This window comes from Hoplias malabaricus, chromosome 12, assembly GCF_029633855.1.
Source record: "Hoplias malabaricus isolate fHopMal1 chromosome 12, fHopMal1.hap1, whole genome shotgun sequence".
In the NCBI taxonomy this organism is placed as follows: domain Eukaryota; kingdom Metazoa; phylum Chordata; class Actinopteri; order Characiformes; family Erythrinidae; genus Hoplias; species Hoplias malabaricus.
The window spans coordinates 27,814,502-27,829,838 of NC_089811.1; the positions used below are offsets into that span (position 1 = coordinate 27,814,502).

Below are 15,337 nucleotides of genomic sequence, written 5' to 3' on the forward strand. Positions count from 1 at the left end.
GAGTTTTTCTTTCACACATTTTCTGTGCCAGACACATTCTCACAGCTGGCAATGTTCTTTATGTGCTTTAGGAATGGGGTGGCGCCTACGTAAGGGATTCTCCAGATCACCACCAGGTCTATTCACACATGCACTCATTCAGACATTATTAGACAAGTATATACTCATGGTAATATCCCATAAAAATGATACTGACATTTGTGCTCACACTTACCACTCCTCTGCAAACAAGTAAACAGAATCAGCCAGACATGAGAGGCCAACAGCAGGTGAGCAGCCAGGAAAGAGAAACTGCAGAAATTCAAACAGAGTTACAGTGGAGGTACGTTGTTGTGCACTAAAAGGTAGTTGTAGATTCAATGTACCTTTAAAAGTTCAACAAAGGTTAAAAGTCCAATTGTGTTCCATAAACGTACATAAAGTTTTCATTAAAGATCTGTGTACAAGAAAAGAACTTAAGCTCTGGAGATGATATGGGTATATGAAATCAACATAACTAAATTAAATCCTTATCTAAAGGTACTCAATATGTACCTTTGAGGGTAACACCACAGTGACAACAAAAGTTACCACCGCAGTGACAATGTTTCTGACAGTGTATGATGGCAGAGGAAAATCACCAAGATTCACCTGGGATTTTTGTTGGTGTAGGTATGATTGGGAGCAATCAAAGCTCAGGCTGCTGCTCCGGCACTAAGCACCTGACACTACAGATCATGGCCAAAGGGACAAACTAGCCTCACACATACAGTACAAACACAACCTGTAATTTCACTTGGCGCAGCTGAAAAGGACTGTTTACGGTAACCTTGTAATCAACCTGCCTGGCAGCTCCGCCATTAACCACTATAACAAGCCCAGCACAATCTGGGAGTGAAAGAGGGAGGCCCGCCTCGCAGGCTCTCTGATGGAGCACGACGCTGGCCCTGCCATCTTCCTCTCATCATTTGTTTTCAAGAAGCGCAATTTCCATTTCAGTCGGATTACACCTTTTAATGTATCACAAGCGTTAAGTGGAGGGGAGAAGGAGGGGGGAGAGAGAGGAGGAGAGAGAGATGGAAAAAAAAAATCAGCGTCTCACACGCTAGATTTCAAACGGGGCATTTGAGCCTTTGAGTGAAGAGGAGTAGATGAGTGCCACCGCAATTAAAATCAAAAGCCTGGCACAGCAGAGCAACAGTCCACAATAACCCTTTGTGTGCCACTGAACAGATGGGATGACACGGACAGCTGAAACTGGCTCACATGATGAGACATTACCTACATTCTTACTGCAGAGCCCAACAGCACGAGTAGGCCATCACTTCACCACGAGGAGATCCCTCTCTAATTGCAGCGTACAGGCACATTAACAAAATATGAAAAGACCCTGTAATCTTATTAAACCATGGCTGGTGATTAAATAAAAATGGTTCAATAATGAGGTGCCATCATATGTTTGAAGAGTCAGAGCACCACATAAACCTTTCTCTTTTTCTTCCCTTTTAATCACATTAAAGTGCTGCTTATTTTCCCTTAAATCTCGATGGCAAAGTGCACTGAGCCACATAACACGTCCTCACGGTTGTAGGCATCAAATCCAAACAGCACTGGTTCAGAAAGCATGCAGGTTTGGGCCTACTGTTTGTTCTCCATGAGCACACCTCTACCAGCTCACTTCATCTGGAATTACGAGGCTTAATTATACGCTCGTGCTCTGCATTAATGCACCTATTTACATAACCCATTGTTTATTCATTATTTCGGAGCCGTTTCTGAAATTATGTTAAACCATTTCTAAACAAAACCCAGTCTTTAATAAGACTTGCCACTTTTTTGTTCATGCAATTCAAATACTAGCAACTTTCCGAGGGGCAAGCCTAACAAAATCAAAATCAAACGTCAAACGAGATTACAAGTGGGTTTTTTTTTAATAGAAATAAGGCCTTAGGAAGAGAAATGAATAAGTTTCTCTCTTTTCTCAGGCTTAAGCTGCAGGCCTAAAGCTAGCCTCAAGTTGCCTATTAACCTACTTTCCCAAAAGTTACAAATTAAACTTTTACAAAGTGACCAAATCACAGTCCACTTGAGCCAAGTGCCTTCAGTCACACAGACATATGTGTCATTTCCAGTGTGAGTTGGGCATATAATTGTATTATTATTTTTACTGATAACAAATAACACAATAGGCAGCTGTATTGGTATTTATTTTTTTTTTACAGACACCATTATAAATACTGGTTTAAATTATGTTTGCCCCCTCACCCTTATATACTTTCCTATACAGCATCAGAGTAGTTTCTGTATCTGTTTTATCCACCACTAAAAATGGAGCATTCTGGGCTCTGAACGTATGATGGGATTAGATTGTTATATATCTGGAGTCTTTCAAAAGTTATCCGATAGCTTTTACCATTCTCTTCCTGAGCCCTTGGCCCTCTACTCAACATCCTGTTCAATCCCTCTGACATTCAACCCAAAGTTATGCCATATCGGTTTAAAAAAAATAACCCTGCCTGTACGTAGTAAGTGCAAGAGGAAAATTAAGAGCACACACATGCAGATACAGACAATAATTAAACACATCATTTGATTTAGGCTTTGGTGTAGTCATGGTTTTACTTTTAAATTCATTCTCTAAGGCAGATTGCTAATAGCCACCCCATTTAGCCTATAAGTACCCTTTCTCTTTTTATATTTACTCCACAGTTAGTGCCCTCAGAACAGGCTGCTCCATATAATAGAGTTATCCGTTTACACTGAATTAAGCATTTGATAATAATTTCTACATCATTTTTTACATTCATTTATTATATTACACAGTGCACACAGTATCATTTTATTCACCTTTTAGCAATAACTATTTAAATCTGCCAAAGATGGTAGCAAGCCCGGCTGAAAAAGAAGGAGGGTTGGGCGTGGGGTTAGCTACCCCATCCCGTGAAACAAATGTAGCTACAGAAATGCCAAGAGGAGCTCAGGATAATGTTAAAATAGAAAAAGAAAGAGAGACAGAGAGTTTTTTTTTTATTACTAATATTATTTAACCCAGTTATCCAGTTATTAAACTGGGTTACTATGGGATTATTTATTTATTTTTTTACTGTATAAATCAGGGGTCACCGATCTTAACTTGTTAGAGTTAACTCTAACTAGTTGATTAAACAAGTAGAAGCAGGTGTGCTCTGCTTAACTGGAATGAAAACCTGCAGCCACACTGGCCCTTTGTGAATAAGATTGGTGACCCAGGGTATACATTTTTATATTGAGAAAAAAAATATGAAGAAATTAAACACCTGTTTATAAATATGTTGACAGTGATGTAACTGATGGCAAATGGAGCTGCCACCTTGTTATTTGCTGTTGAAGTATTTTTTTCTAGGAATATATATATATATCTTTTTAAAAGCTTTTTTTGGGGTAATTCAGTACATTGTTTAACCTCTACTTAACTACATATTCCAAAACTGGAACCTGTGTATCAATGCTATTAACCTCCATTTAATCTGTGTCTACTGTTATTTATAATATGCATTTTCTCAGTTTCTTTTTCTTCTCTATTCATGTGACATTTAGGGAAAAAAATCCAAAAATGCAAAACAAAATAAAAAATACAGTCTAGGACATTAATATAATATTTCTATTTAGAAGAAATCTATTTTTTCAACTGTTTCATCAAAACAATCAAAATGTGTCACAAATAATTTACATTTCAAATTACACTAATAACTTTTATGGTTTAAAGCAAATAACGTTTCCTTCTGGTAAAATGGCTCCCTCTAGTGTTTCATGTTTCATTTTTTTGACAGTATTTTAGATGTTTAGATATTAGGCTTGTTATTCTGTTGACTGTTATCAGAATTACTATTTTGTACCTACACCATCATAACTGGTATATATTTGCTTAAATAGAACATCAAGTAAAAACTGTGTTCTCTGCAGGCAAAGATGTATTTGAATGTACATTTGTTTTCAAAAGTAAAGCACCAAAATTTAATATTAACTACTCCTATAACTATTTTTGTTCATCAGTAATTTTTAAGCAATGTTCACATGAAATATGGCAAGCTTTTGTGAGAATATAAGATTTTAACATCAGCTTTCCAATAAGTACCATTCTGGAAAGCAATTTCATTGTAAATGCAATCTCAGTGTTATAAAGCTTCTCTTCTAATTTTAAATATCTACAGCTAATGCCAAACAGTTAAACTTAAAAAAAAAGGGGGGGGGGGTGAATTGTAGCTTGGCAAATGCCAATATAACAAGATGATCTGTGTTATTCACTTGACCTGGCAGCTAATAAACCATTCATTTAACATTTAATGTTGTTTTCTTGCATGTAATCCAACTGAACAGGTGTAAGTTTCTGAGGAATTTAAACCAGGGCCAAACTGTGATTGATGGTCATAATGTTTAGGTGAGAGCTTCTCTAAAATGGCATGTCTTGTGTGATTTTCCCTGGTATGTGGTGGCTAGTACCTACCAAAAATTGTCTACCAGTGAACAGGTGACAGGTCGACCTGCAGTTCTGGAAATGTTCTGACCAAAATATTATGACCATCACAGTTTAGCCATTGTCAAAGTTGGTCAGATCCTAACATTTGACTGTTTTTCCTGTTTCCAATGCATCGACTTCCCAAACTGACTCACTGCCTAATATATCCGACACCTTAAAAACGTGCCATTCTAATGAGAAAATCAATATTATTCACTTGTCAGTGGTTTTAATCTTGTGGCTTATCTGTTTATGGTTGTGTCCAAAATAACCTGAAACTGCACAGCTGCAACGTGTTGTGAATCTGTAGAGACGCTGGGTTGTTCTACACTAAAGGGTCAGGTCATGGTCTCTGAGCTCCACCTCTTCTAATCAGAGTCTTTACCCTCCAGCTCTGCCGCCACCTTAATCTGAGCCTTTAGCCTCCAGCTCTGCCCTCATGGAGTCTATGGGAAGCTCGCCATGGAAGAAATGTATTCCTCCAGGCCCTGTGAACACTGCTGCTATCAACACACAATTATCTGACTTAATCGTGTGGAACTGCGCAACAATCACCTGAGACTCAGCAACTAATGACATTCTCACCAAGACCAGCACCTGCAACAGCACACACATACATAGCAGAGGCATATACTCCACAGCAAGAGAATATCTGTTTTTTCCCTCTTTCAATCATCATTCTTTTTTTATTTCATCTTTATTTCCTTTTTCCTTTCTCTATTTTTCTTCTTTATTTCACTCTCGCCTTTGTTTTTTTTTTCTTTTGACTTACATTTTGCTTTCTCACTCTCACTTTTTACTTTTTCATTTTTATCTTTCTTTCATTCTCTCTTCATTTCTCTCTTTATCTTTTTCCACCACACTCTTTCATTTTTTCCTGGCTTCCTACTTTTTTCTTTCTCTCTCAACTTGTCTTGTATTTTGTCTGTTCTTTCTCTTTTAATCGTTCCTTCCTTATTTCCTTCTTTCACTTCATTTTTCTCACTTTCTTTTCCTGTACATCATTCTGTCTCTTTTCCACCTTCCCATTTTCTTCTATTTATTTCATTTTGCTGTCTCTACACACAAACACCCAAATTCTGGCATGATCAGTATATTTCTCTGCAATCAATTAATGTGCAGTATTTTCCATGGCTGCTTTTCCATCTGCACATTCCCACAGACGAATGTAAACAATGATACAAAAAAGTAATTACGGATGTGCGTGTGCTACTGAGATTACTCGCCACAACTTCTGATAAGCCCTCCATAAGCCACCTGCAGAAAATGATCATGTTGTTCCGCAAAGACTGAATAGACTGAAAGTTAATTCACACCTCCAGATCACATACACAACGACCTGATCCAAATAACCTTTCCAAACACTGCACATATTACCGCCTTCACATTATTTCACAGCTATCCACAGAGTGAGAATGGCCTTGTGCAGACCAGAGTCGAGGCCTACGATAGGAAGAGTGAAAAAACAGGGAGTACACCACACAACTTAACTTCGACGGCATCGCTTGTACTTTTTGTGGTTATATGTTGTACACAATGCATTTTTATACAACATTAATGCGTTAGTTTATTGCCAATATCGGGAGCACACTAGGCAGAAAATAAAAAAACAAAAACCGAAAGCCTCACATACGTTTACAGAAACAAGCACGACCCCACAGACCTACCGTCTCTGGACTCACTATATTCGTGGACAGGTTAGTCCTGTTTACATAGCCAAGTTAGAAAGAAGCTGCTTCAAATTATTTAACATTTCAGTGCATGTTTTACACCTCCAACGCAGCGTACATTTATTCATTCATGCATTTCATTCATTCATTCATTGCAAAGTTTTTGAATAATAACTCATGACTTTGTAAAACGCTTATAGTTTTATAGCGCAACACTGCCCTCTGGCGGCTGTTATACCCTGGCTTTGAGCCATAGTTCTCTAGTGTACTGCTGCTTCTGAAACTGTGGCCGTGTAGCAATTTGCGGTTGTGTTCACACCGAGTTCAGAGGTCAGCTCTCTCTGGCTCGGTGTTACGGATACTATGCTTTTGTCCAGATCTTTAAATAGGCATTACCAGCATTACCCAGTGACTGAAGAAAACCAAAATGTCATGTAATACACAAACACATATACTTAAATGTTCGAGAACCCTGTAGAATGTTCCTCATAAAAAAGGTGAAATTAGGGTCAGGTGTTTTAAATCATCACACAGGATACCGATGGGTTATGCATGAGCACCCAGTTGTATAAAGAACAAAAATCTAACAGAGTCTGCTCTTTATGACACATTTGTCAATATGTATCATTAAAAAAAAAAAAAAAAGATGTCCAAGAAGTTACCAATGATTTCCAGTCTGGAACAGATTACAAAACCATCTCTACACTGATGGAATTCCAGCTGTCCAGTGTCAGACATATTGTGTAAAAATGGGTGTAATTCAAGGCCATTTTTACCCTCCCCAGAAGTAGTCAACCAACAAAAATCAAATTGTGCAATAATTCACAAGGTTATATAAACAAACAAACAAACAAATATAGAAATAAATTCATTCATTATCTGTAACCACTTATCCAGTTCAGGGTCGCGGTGGGTCCAGAGCCTACCTGGAATCATTGGGCGCAAGGCAGGAATACACCCTGGAGGGTGCGCCAGTCCTTCACAGGGCAACACAGACACACACACCTATGGACACTTTTGAGTCGCCAACGTGTGTTTTTGGACTGTGGGAGGAAACCGGAGCACCCGGAGGAAACCCACGCGGACACGGGGAGAACACACCAACTCCTCACAGACAGTCACCCCGAGTGGGAATTGAACTCACAACCTCCAGGCCCCTGGAGCTGTGTGACTGCGACACTACCTGCTGCGCCACAGTGCCGTCTGCCTAAATAAATAAATAAATAAACAGTAAATTAGGAACAAATAAAGGCCCCTCTCACTTTGGCTATGGTAAATGTTCAAGAGTCTACCATCAGGAGAACACTAAACAACAATGGTTGCAAGGCAGTGTTGCAAGCAGAGATCAGTGTGATCATCCAGATTCTTTAATAAAATTTAAATAATGAAAAAAATATATACTTTAATTAAAAAATTAGGATTTCTTTATTCAAGTAAATGTTGTGATTTGACAATTCTTCTTAAAATACATATCCATCAATATTCCACTTAATTACATGTATTTGAGTACATTTATGTACCACCCACCACTGCAAACACATTTAATGACAAACCTGGAAGTTTTCTATCTTTTTTCTTTTACGGATTTCAGTATTGAAAATGTAATCTCACAAACTCATTCTCACTCAGAGACATGCACTTGTGCACATTCACACAGAACAGCTGTCACCCGCCATGTGCTTGAGTCATATTTCTTAAAGCTACAGTATTAAATGGAATCACCTGCCAGTGTCTCGTCTCTTGACAATGTATCTCTGACAGCAGATCTAAATTCATCATGAGCCCTGTGCAAACACTGCTCACACATATAGCCTCCCCCCTTTCCTCTGGGCACAAGGAGCTAAAATTATTACTGCATAATGTTTTAAATGGGTTTTTTAGAAAGGCATGGAATATAAGCAGGAACATGAATCAGCCATAACAGTAACACTAATATAACACTATATAACACTTGTTACAGACAAGAGTCCATGTCTTATTCTGCATACTTTCTTTGCTTTCACTGTGCCCTTCAGTGCACAGGACCACCACAGCAGATATTATTTGGGTTGTGAATCATTCTAAGTGCAGCAGTGACACTGATATAGTGGTGCATTTTAGTGTGAGCTGCACTGGTACAGCACCTAGAACCAGAACTATGCAGCTAATAGTGTCTTGTGAGGAGCATCCTGTGACAACTGATGAAGGAGTAAAGGATGACAAGCACAAAATGTGTAGCAACAGATGAGGAACATCTACAAGGTTGACCAACACAGCAGGTGTCTACTGTGAACAGTTAATGGGCACAGAGTTTAAAGACTCTTGTCTCTCTCTCTCTCTCTCTCTCTCTCTCTCTCTCTCTCTCTCTATATATATATATATATATATATATATATATATATATGCACTCCTTTTGAATATGGCCAATATGCTCAACCTGGCTCTCATCAGATCAAAACACCACAACAAATATTTCCACATTCTTTTGATGTAGGACTCTGCTTGTACATTTTCTGTGTAATAATAGTCTTCCATCCTGCCACTCTACCCAACAGCTCAGATATATAAATATATATATAAGTATATATATAAGTATATAAGAGATTGATGTTGCATGTGTGTGTGTGTGTGTGTGTGTGTGTGTGTGTGTGTGTGTGGTCTCTGCCATGAATGGGTTAAATGCAAATGAAATATTTAATTGTACATTGTAAAATGACAAATGAACACATGTTGTTTTATTAATGCCTTTACTCCTACTAAAGCATATTTGCAAGTAGTTATACTTTTCATATGTCACATTTTTGTTATGAGTGTAGGATATTACACTCATAACATGTTAGGAGTGTAAGATGATGATGATGATATTATATGCCTCTGGTTGTTGCTCTGTAATGCTCCTCCTGGATTTAAAGCTTAAGAGCACATATGATCTTTTGCACTAAAAATGTTGTTAGTATTCAGTGTTGTGCTGTTGAGAACTGACACTGATGTGTGTTTTGAGAAAGAATTAGAAGAAATGGAATTCTAATTTAAAAGTTTATTAATTACAATTTTCCACAGCATTTTTTTAAAGCAAGATTACATATTATTTACAAAGTCAAAACTAATTTTTTGCAAGTTTTTGCATATAATGAAAAGGTTACACTCATTTGGGCACAGGAACACTTGCTAAATATAGAAAAATAAGATGTAAATGTTATATAATATTAATAAATGTCATATTATAACCCTTTAAAACAGATATAAAAATAACCCTTTGTTGCAGAGAAACATGCAAGAAAACAAATGATTCACGATAAACTTCCAAAACCGGTTTTGTAAACCTATGTCACACATCAGTTTGCCATATTCAGGCATAATTACTGTGAAGTAAATGTACATGAATGTGACTCAAGCAAATTTCTTGCTTTTTATGTATACCATATAAAATAATTAATCACACTGATCAAAATAACATATATATAATAAAAATTAAAACATGGGCACTCACACTCATACACACTCACACACACACACACACACACACACACACAAACACATACACACACACTTGTGACCCAAACCATCCTTCGTCCAGCCACACAGTTTCACAATGTAATAAAATACCAGTTGGTAGCACAAACACCTTTAACTGCTTTCTTCACAAACTCATTATTTTCACTCTCTTTCCTTTATCCCTCAGCTAAAATAAAATAAAAATAGCCATCTACCAAAATATTAGAATGAGCGTTCCTTATTTCTCAACATCAAGTCATAAACATTGACATTAGCCATATATTTCCTTTAAGGTTTTTAGTGGCAATGCAGTTGCACTGTCCGACCAATTAGGAGGAAGAGCAGACCGGCCAGCAGGCAGAAGAACACGCCCACTGGGGCAAACATGAAGGACAGGCCATAGGTTATACTCATCTGAAAGCCTGAACACTGAGTGTTTTTGTAAATCTCATACAAATCCACCACATTCATCACCTCCAACCAGATCACAAACATCACTGTGGCAGCAAGGAGGAAGAAACCTAAAGAGATGGAAGGGGAGTGAGAAGATGAATCAGAGAGGGTTGCTGGAAGGAACAGATACAGAAGCCAGAATAAATGAAAAGAGAAGTTGTCAAACAAACTTATCTAAAAAGGGTTAGCGTGTTTCACATTTTAAGTGGAGCAATTTCAACAGAACTTCTGAATGTAACTGAGGAAATATTTATTGAAAATACTGAAAATACTATAGTCAACAAACAAATAAAATTCACTTTCAGCAGTTACAAACTGTGTGGATATGTTGTGCCACCAAACACACCTATTCAAACATTTTTCAAACACAGTATTTCTATCAGTAGCCTATTGAAGATTGGGAGCAGGCTATACAATCTTCCAACACTTTCTGCAAGGGTACTTAAAAGTTTAGTACATTTAGCTTTGCATACAGTTTCAGAAGACAAAAACGTAATTAATCTATCCTTGCACTATACCCTTTATGCATTATTTTAATTAAAACTGAGGTTGGCCCATACTGTGTGGTTTCTACAGAAAATTACACTCCCACAATCCCTTTACATTTCATGCTCATGCCCATCCATATAACAGTGCAGTAAATTTCTGAAAATTAAGTTAAGTTAAGTAAAATAAATAAGTTATGAATTAAAGTTTGTTTTTGAGCATATTAAACATACTTTTCATACAGAAATATATGAACAAAATATTATGTTGCAGCTCACCAGATACGAGAAAGAGTCCACCACCTGCCTTATAGAGGCAGTGACTTGCAAATGGAGCAGCGCAGATGATGATAAAACCAGCCAGAATGACTGCAGTTACACCCAGTAACACAAAGACACTCCAAAAGCCCCTGTAAACTACACAATAAAACCAAATATGATTCATAAATATTAAACTCTGGTGCAGAATTTAAGGATTTGTTTGACAGGTGATAATGAGCAGACATGCGTAAAGGTGCATAAGGGAATTTTCTTACTGATGGCAGAATCGTAGACAGTTGCATTGTGTGTTTGATCAGATACGGGGAATGGGAATAGATAAGCAGGAACACACTCCTTTAAATATGGTTGATTTGCTGTTGGAGCAAAAAGAGTTGCTATTAGTCTAAATCAAGGATGAAATTAAATTTTAACAAACAGTAATATGCTAAGTTCTCCCTTCCACCTCTAGGTGCTCCGGTTTCCTCCCACGGTCCAAAACCCACATTGGTCAGTGGATTGGCAACTCAAAAAATGTCCATAGATGTGAGTGTGTGATTGAATGTGTGTATGTTTGTGTGTGTGTGTGTGTGTGTGTGTGTGTGTGTGTGGGGCTGGCGCCCCCTTCGGGGTGTGTTCCTGCCTTGCGCCCAGTGGTTCCGGGTAGGCTCCGGACCCGCCACAGCCCTGAACTGGATAGGCAATATACAATGTCTAATAGATAGACAATGAATGAATGAAGAATACTGGAGCATATTTACAATACAAGCCTCATCACTGAACTATGAGGGTCAAAAATACAATAAAAAATAATCGTTCATTAATCGTTATCATGGTAAAATGTACAATTAATTGTGATATTGATTTACACTCATATCGACCAGCACTAGCTTGAGGGGTATAAAACATTGAACATCAGTGGCACTGCATTCCTTGGAACCACTGAAGATTTGGGATGAGCCGAAGTGTCATGGGATGAGTGATTCAGAGCCATAAAGCATCAGAACCTTAACTAACTAAAGCTTTTATAGCTAAATGCAATCACTTCCTCACACCAATGGTCCAGCATCTAATATTAAATATGATATGGAGCACTGAGCATATGACATACCGTATAATGTAGGTCAGAATATCAGAATGACATGAATATAACAGTACTGACACTATAACAGAATTGGTAGGTGGATTGGCTACTCAAAAAGTGTCCATAGGTGTGAGTGATTGTGTGTGTGTTGCCCTGTGAAAGACTGGCGCCCCTTCCAGGGTATGTTCCTGCCCTGCACCCAATGGCTCCGGACCCACTGTAACCCAGAACTGGATAAGCACTTACAGACAATAAATGAATGGATGAGTAATATGCTAATACTTCTGTGTAATTAAATTATTACCTGCATACTGCAAACTACATTATATGGCCAAAAGTGTGTTGACTCTCCTCCTTATAAATGCTAACAGTATATATAAACAAACACAGAGCCACACAATGCTCATAAACAAAAGCTGGCAGTAGATTGTGTTATACTGAAGATTTAAGTAACTATAAAACCTGGAAAATTCATTACAACTGGCATAACAAACTGTCTGTGTCTATAAATCTATTACATTCAACCAAAACATTTTTCTTACTGATCCAGAACTTCCAAATGCTGTCTTCCCCGTCTCCACCTCCAAAAGAGCAGCGCCAGAAAAAGCCCTCATGATAAAATATGGAACTGTTCCCTGGCTGTGGAAGAGGAGAGAGGTCAAAAGGCATCTGGGTCATAGGTGGACATGATGGGACACTTTTTAAAGATGGATATTAGATGCCTTAAAAACCTCCTTTGAGAGTCAATTTTTGAAACTTAATAGCATGTCAGCATGGTGTTGTTAATACCCTGGAACATGTATCATGAGCAAAATAAGCAATTGGTACCAAGGCTGCACATTTCTGATTTGAAACTGCACTATTCCATAGACAATCTCAAAAGGCCGGATTTAAACAGCCAGTGTTTCTACCATCACAATCCTAAAGAACAAATCATTTCAGCTTGTGGGAATTAAAAATAAAATAAATATTTCAACAACAAATAATAATAATAATAATTTTCTGATTTTTATGAGTAGAGATGAATGTTTAGAGCTTTAACAAATGACTGGAAGAGGACCAAAAGTCCAATATTTAGACGTAAAAATAAGTATTAATAATAAAGAGCAAACTCACAAAATAATATCCACAGGGCATTATTAAAATTCACAATGTTGTTACCAGAATTAAAGAAACAAGAGCCATACTCTTTCCTGATCTCAGTAGATATGGGTTGTGATTTGGAGGCACTTCCGCTAACACATTTACAGAGGCAAAGGTTGGCCCCATGGAAATTACTGCAATGTGTGTGACAGCCGCAAATAGATCTGGCACACTACTGCAGACATTGCACTAAGATTCCAGTTTCATTGCTGACTATTAAGTGGGGTATCATGCTCTAGCATGTGACATTTTGGTGTCTGAGCTTCACTTGGACTGTAAAAAGTGATGTCTGATAAAGGTCTCAATCACAACCTGATCCAACCACAAACATATAAATTTATGCAATCCTGGACCCAGAACTACATTTAGAAAAAGCTATTGAATTCCATGTGTTTGGAATATTTCATTTTAATGTTAAGATTCTTCTTTTATGACCCAGACAGGTTGTGTAATGTGTGTAATTCGGATCTGTATAGCATAATGATATTCTGATATCTCTGAATTTAGCCCTGTTTATATAGATAAGTGAAATGTCCTTGCCTGTTGCTCTATCATAAAAACATTAATCAAAAAAAGCTCTGCCACTTACAGTTTTATTATCAGGAGTATCCATTTGGCAGGACTCTGAGGCCAAAAGCCAATAATCCGTACCAAAAGACACGAGGATGAACACTGCAGCCAAGGCTCCAAAAAGTCCGGCAAAAAACAATGCCACACTCAACTTCATGGCTGGAAATCTGCTCTTCTTTCCTATGCAAGAACAAACTACTAACACAGTGTCAGTGCTCAGTATATGTAGGTTAAAATCCTTGGCTTGATTCTTTAGTTATGACTCAGCCTCAACTCCACTTTTGGGCAGTGCTGGTGTCTTCACAGCCTTCTTCACTTTGTTTTTGTGGACTCAGAGTCCTCTCCCTTTCCCAGAGTGTTAGTGTGAGAATGAAACTGGGTTGGGGATGGGAGATGGGACAGGGCTCCAAAAACACTTTCTAGTTTAGAGCCATCCCCCTTGTGTTATTTTGGACCACTGATTGAAGGTGCCTGCTGGCTCTCCAAGAGGTGTGGCCTGGGAATGGGAAATTATTGAGGGCGGGGAGATGGTATAGACCAAAATATCCTGTGCCAACTGAAGACCACCCCTTGGGACTAGATAGTTGGCAAAGGGAGGAGAAAAAATACGCCAGTGCTGGCATTCCTCACACTGACTCACACCCGGACAACTTATGAGAACAGTGTACAACTCAGCAGGAGATTACAAATCTAAGGATACTATTGTGTGCCACCATTTTGGATCCATGATTGTCAGTAAGTCACTATTGCCTGAGAAGCTTGAGGTGGATATAAGCATTTAAAAAATGAACTTCTATAAACTTCTAATATAACTCTTCTTACTTGACATGGAAAAGCAATAGTCATTGCCTTAAAAAGTTGAATAACCAACATTCTATTTTTCTACTTTCTACTTCTAGTTCCAAAAGGTGTAACAGCAATTTAAAATAAAAGTTCATTATCTGCTGAGTGGGACATTAAGCTGAGAGCAGAGAAAGTCACTGTCAATTAGCACTGTGCTGGGAGATCACAGGAGACCAAATGTCCAATTGTCTTCATATACATTTCCCTATAGTTTACTACTGCCTCTGCTGTGAGCTTCAGGAGAGTGTAGTTTTGTTGGTATGCTTGTAGGAAACAAATGAATTAAGCAAGTATACATGTCAAACATGCTGATGTAGATAAGGCCTCTCTGGACAAGTTGTACCTCTATCATGACAGTCATTAGTAGTTGTCAGAGGCCGTTTTTTCCAGTACTGGTGATCTGGTGGGTCAGATATACTGCTGTGTTGTTTTCTATGCAGTAGTTAGGTTTCAATTCTCTGTCTGGGTAGCCAAACAAAAAAGAGTCCCTGGGCAATCTAAATCTACATCAGACCTTTGATGAGCCATCAGTGTTCAAGATTACGTGCCCCAAAACACCAAATGTAACTCACAGGCTAATTATATAGCTATAAATCTCATGGACCAGATGAGGTCATTTAGGGACAAAGAATAGTGAAAAAAGGACATGAGGCCCCCTGCACCAATGCCTAGTATAGCATTATCAATCAATCAATCAAACAGTTGCAAGGAAAAGGGCTAGAGGAAGAAACATTGGGAGGAACCAAGACGCACAAGGTGGACCCATCCTCCTCTGATCAAAACAAACAGTATAACCAGTTAAGTCTGTTGTTATGCTACAGTGTAGTTAGTGGAGTATTGATGTAAGAATGATGGATGTAATGTGGATTAAGGCAGTAGTGAT

The 15,337-nt window shown here is 38.1% G+C and overlaps 1 protein-coding gene across 1 annotated transcript; it reads right to left on the bottom strand.

The window, feature by feature from the left end:
• Positions 1–9,915: 9,915 nt before the first annotated feature.
• tmem182a (transmembrane protein 182a) lies at positions 9,916–13,768 on the bottom strand. Its single transcript, XM_066685844.1, has 5 exons — positions 13,631–13,768; positions 12,441–12,537; positions 11,093–11,191; positions 10,836–10,973; positions 9,916–10,139 (listed from the first exon to the last, which is right to left on the bottom strand). The coding sequence occupies exons 1-5, from the start codon at positions 13,766–13,768 to the stop codon at positions 9,916–9,918; spliced, it is 696 nt and encodes a 231-aa protein (XP_066541941.1).
• Positions 13,769–15,337: the final 1,569 nt, after the last annotated feature.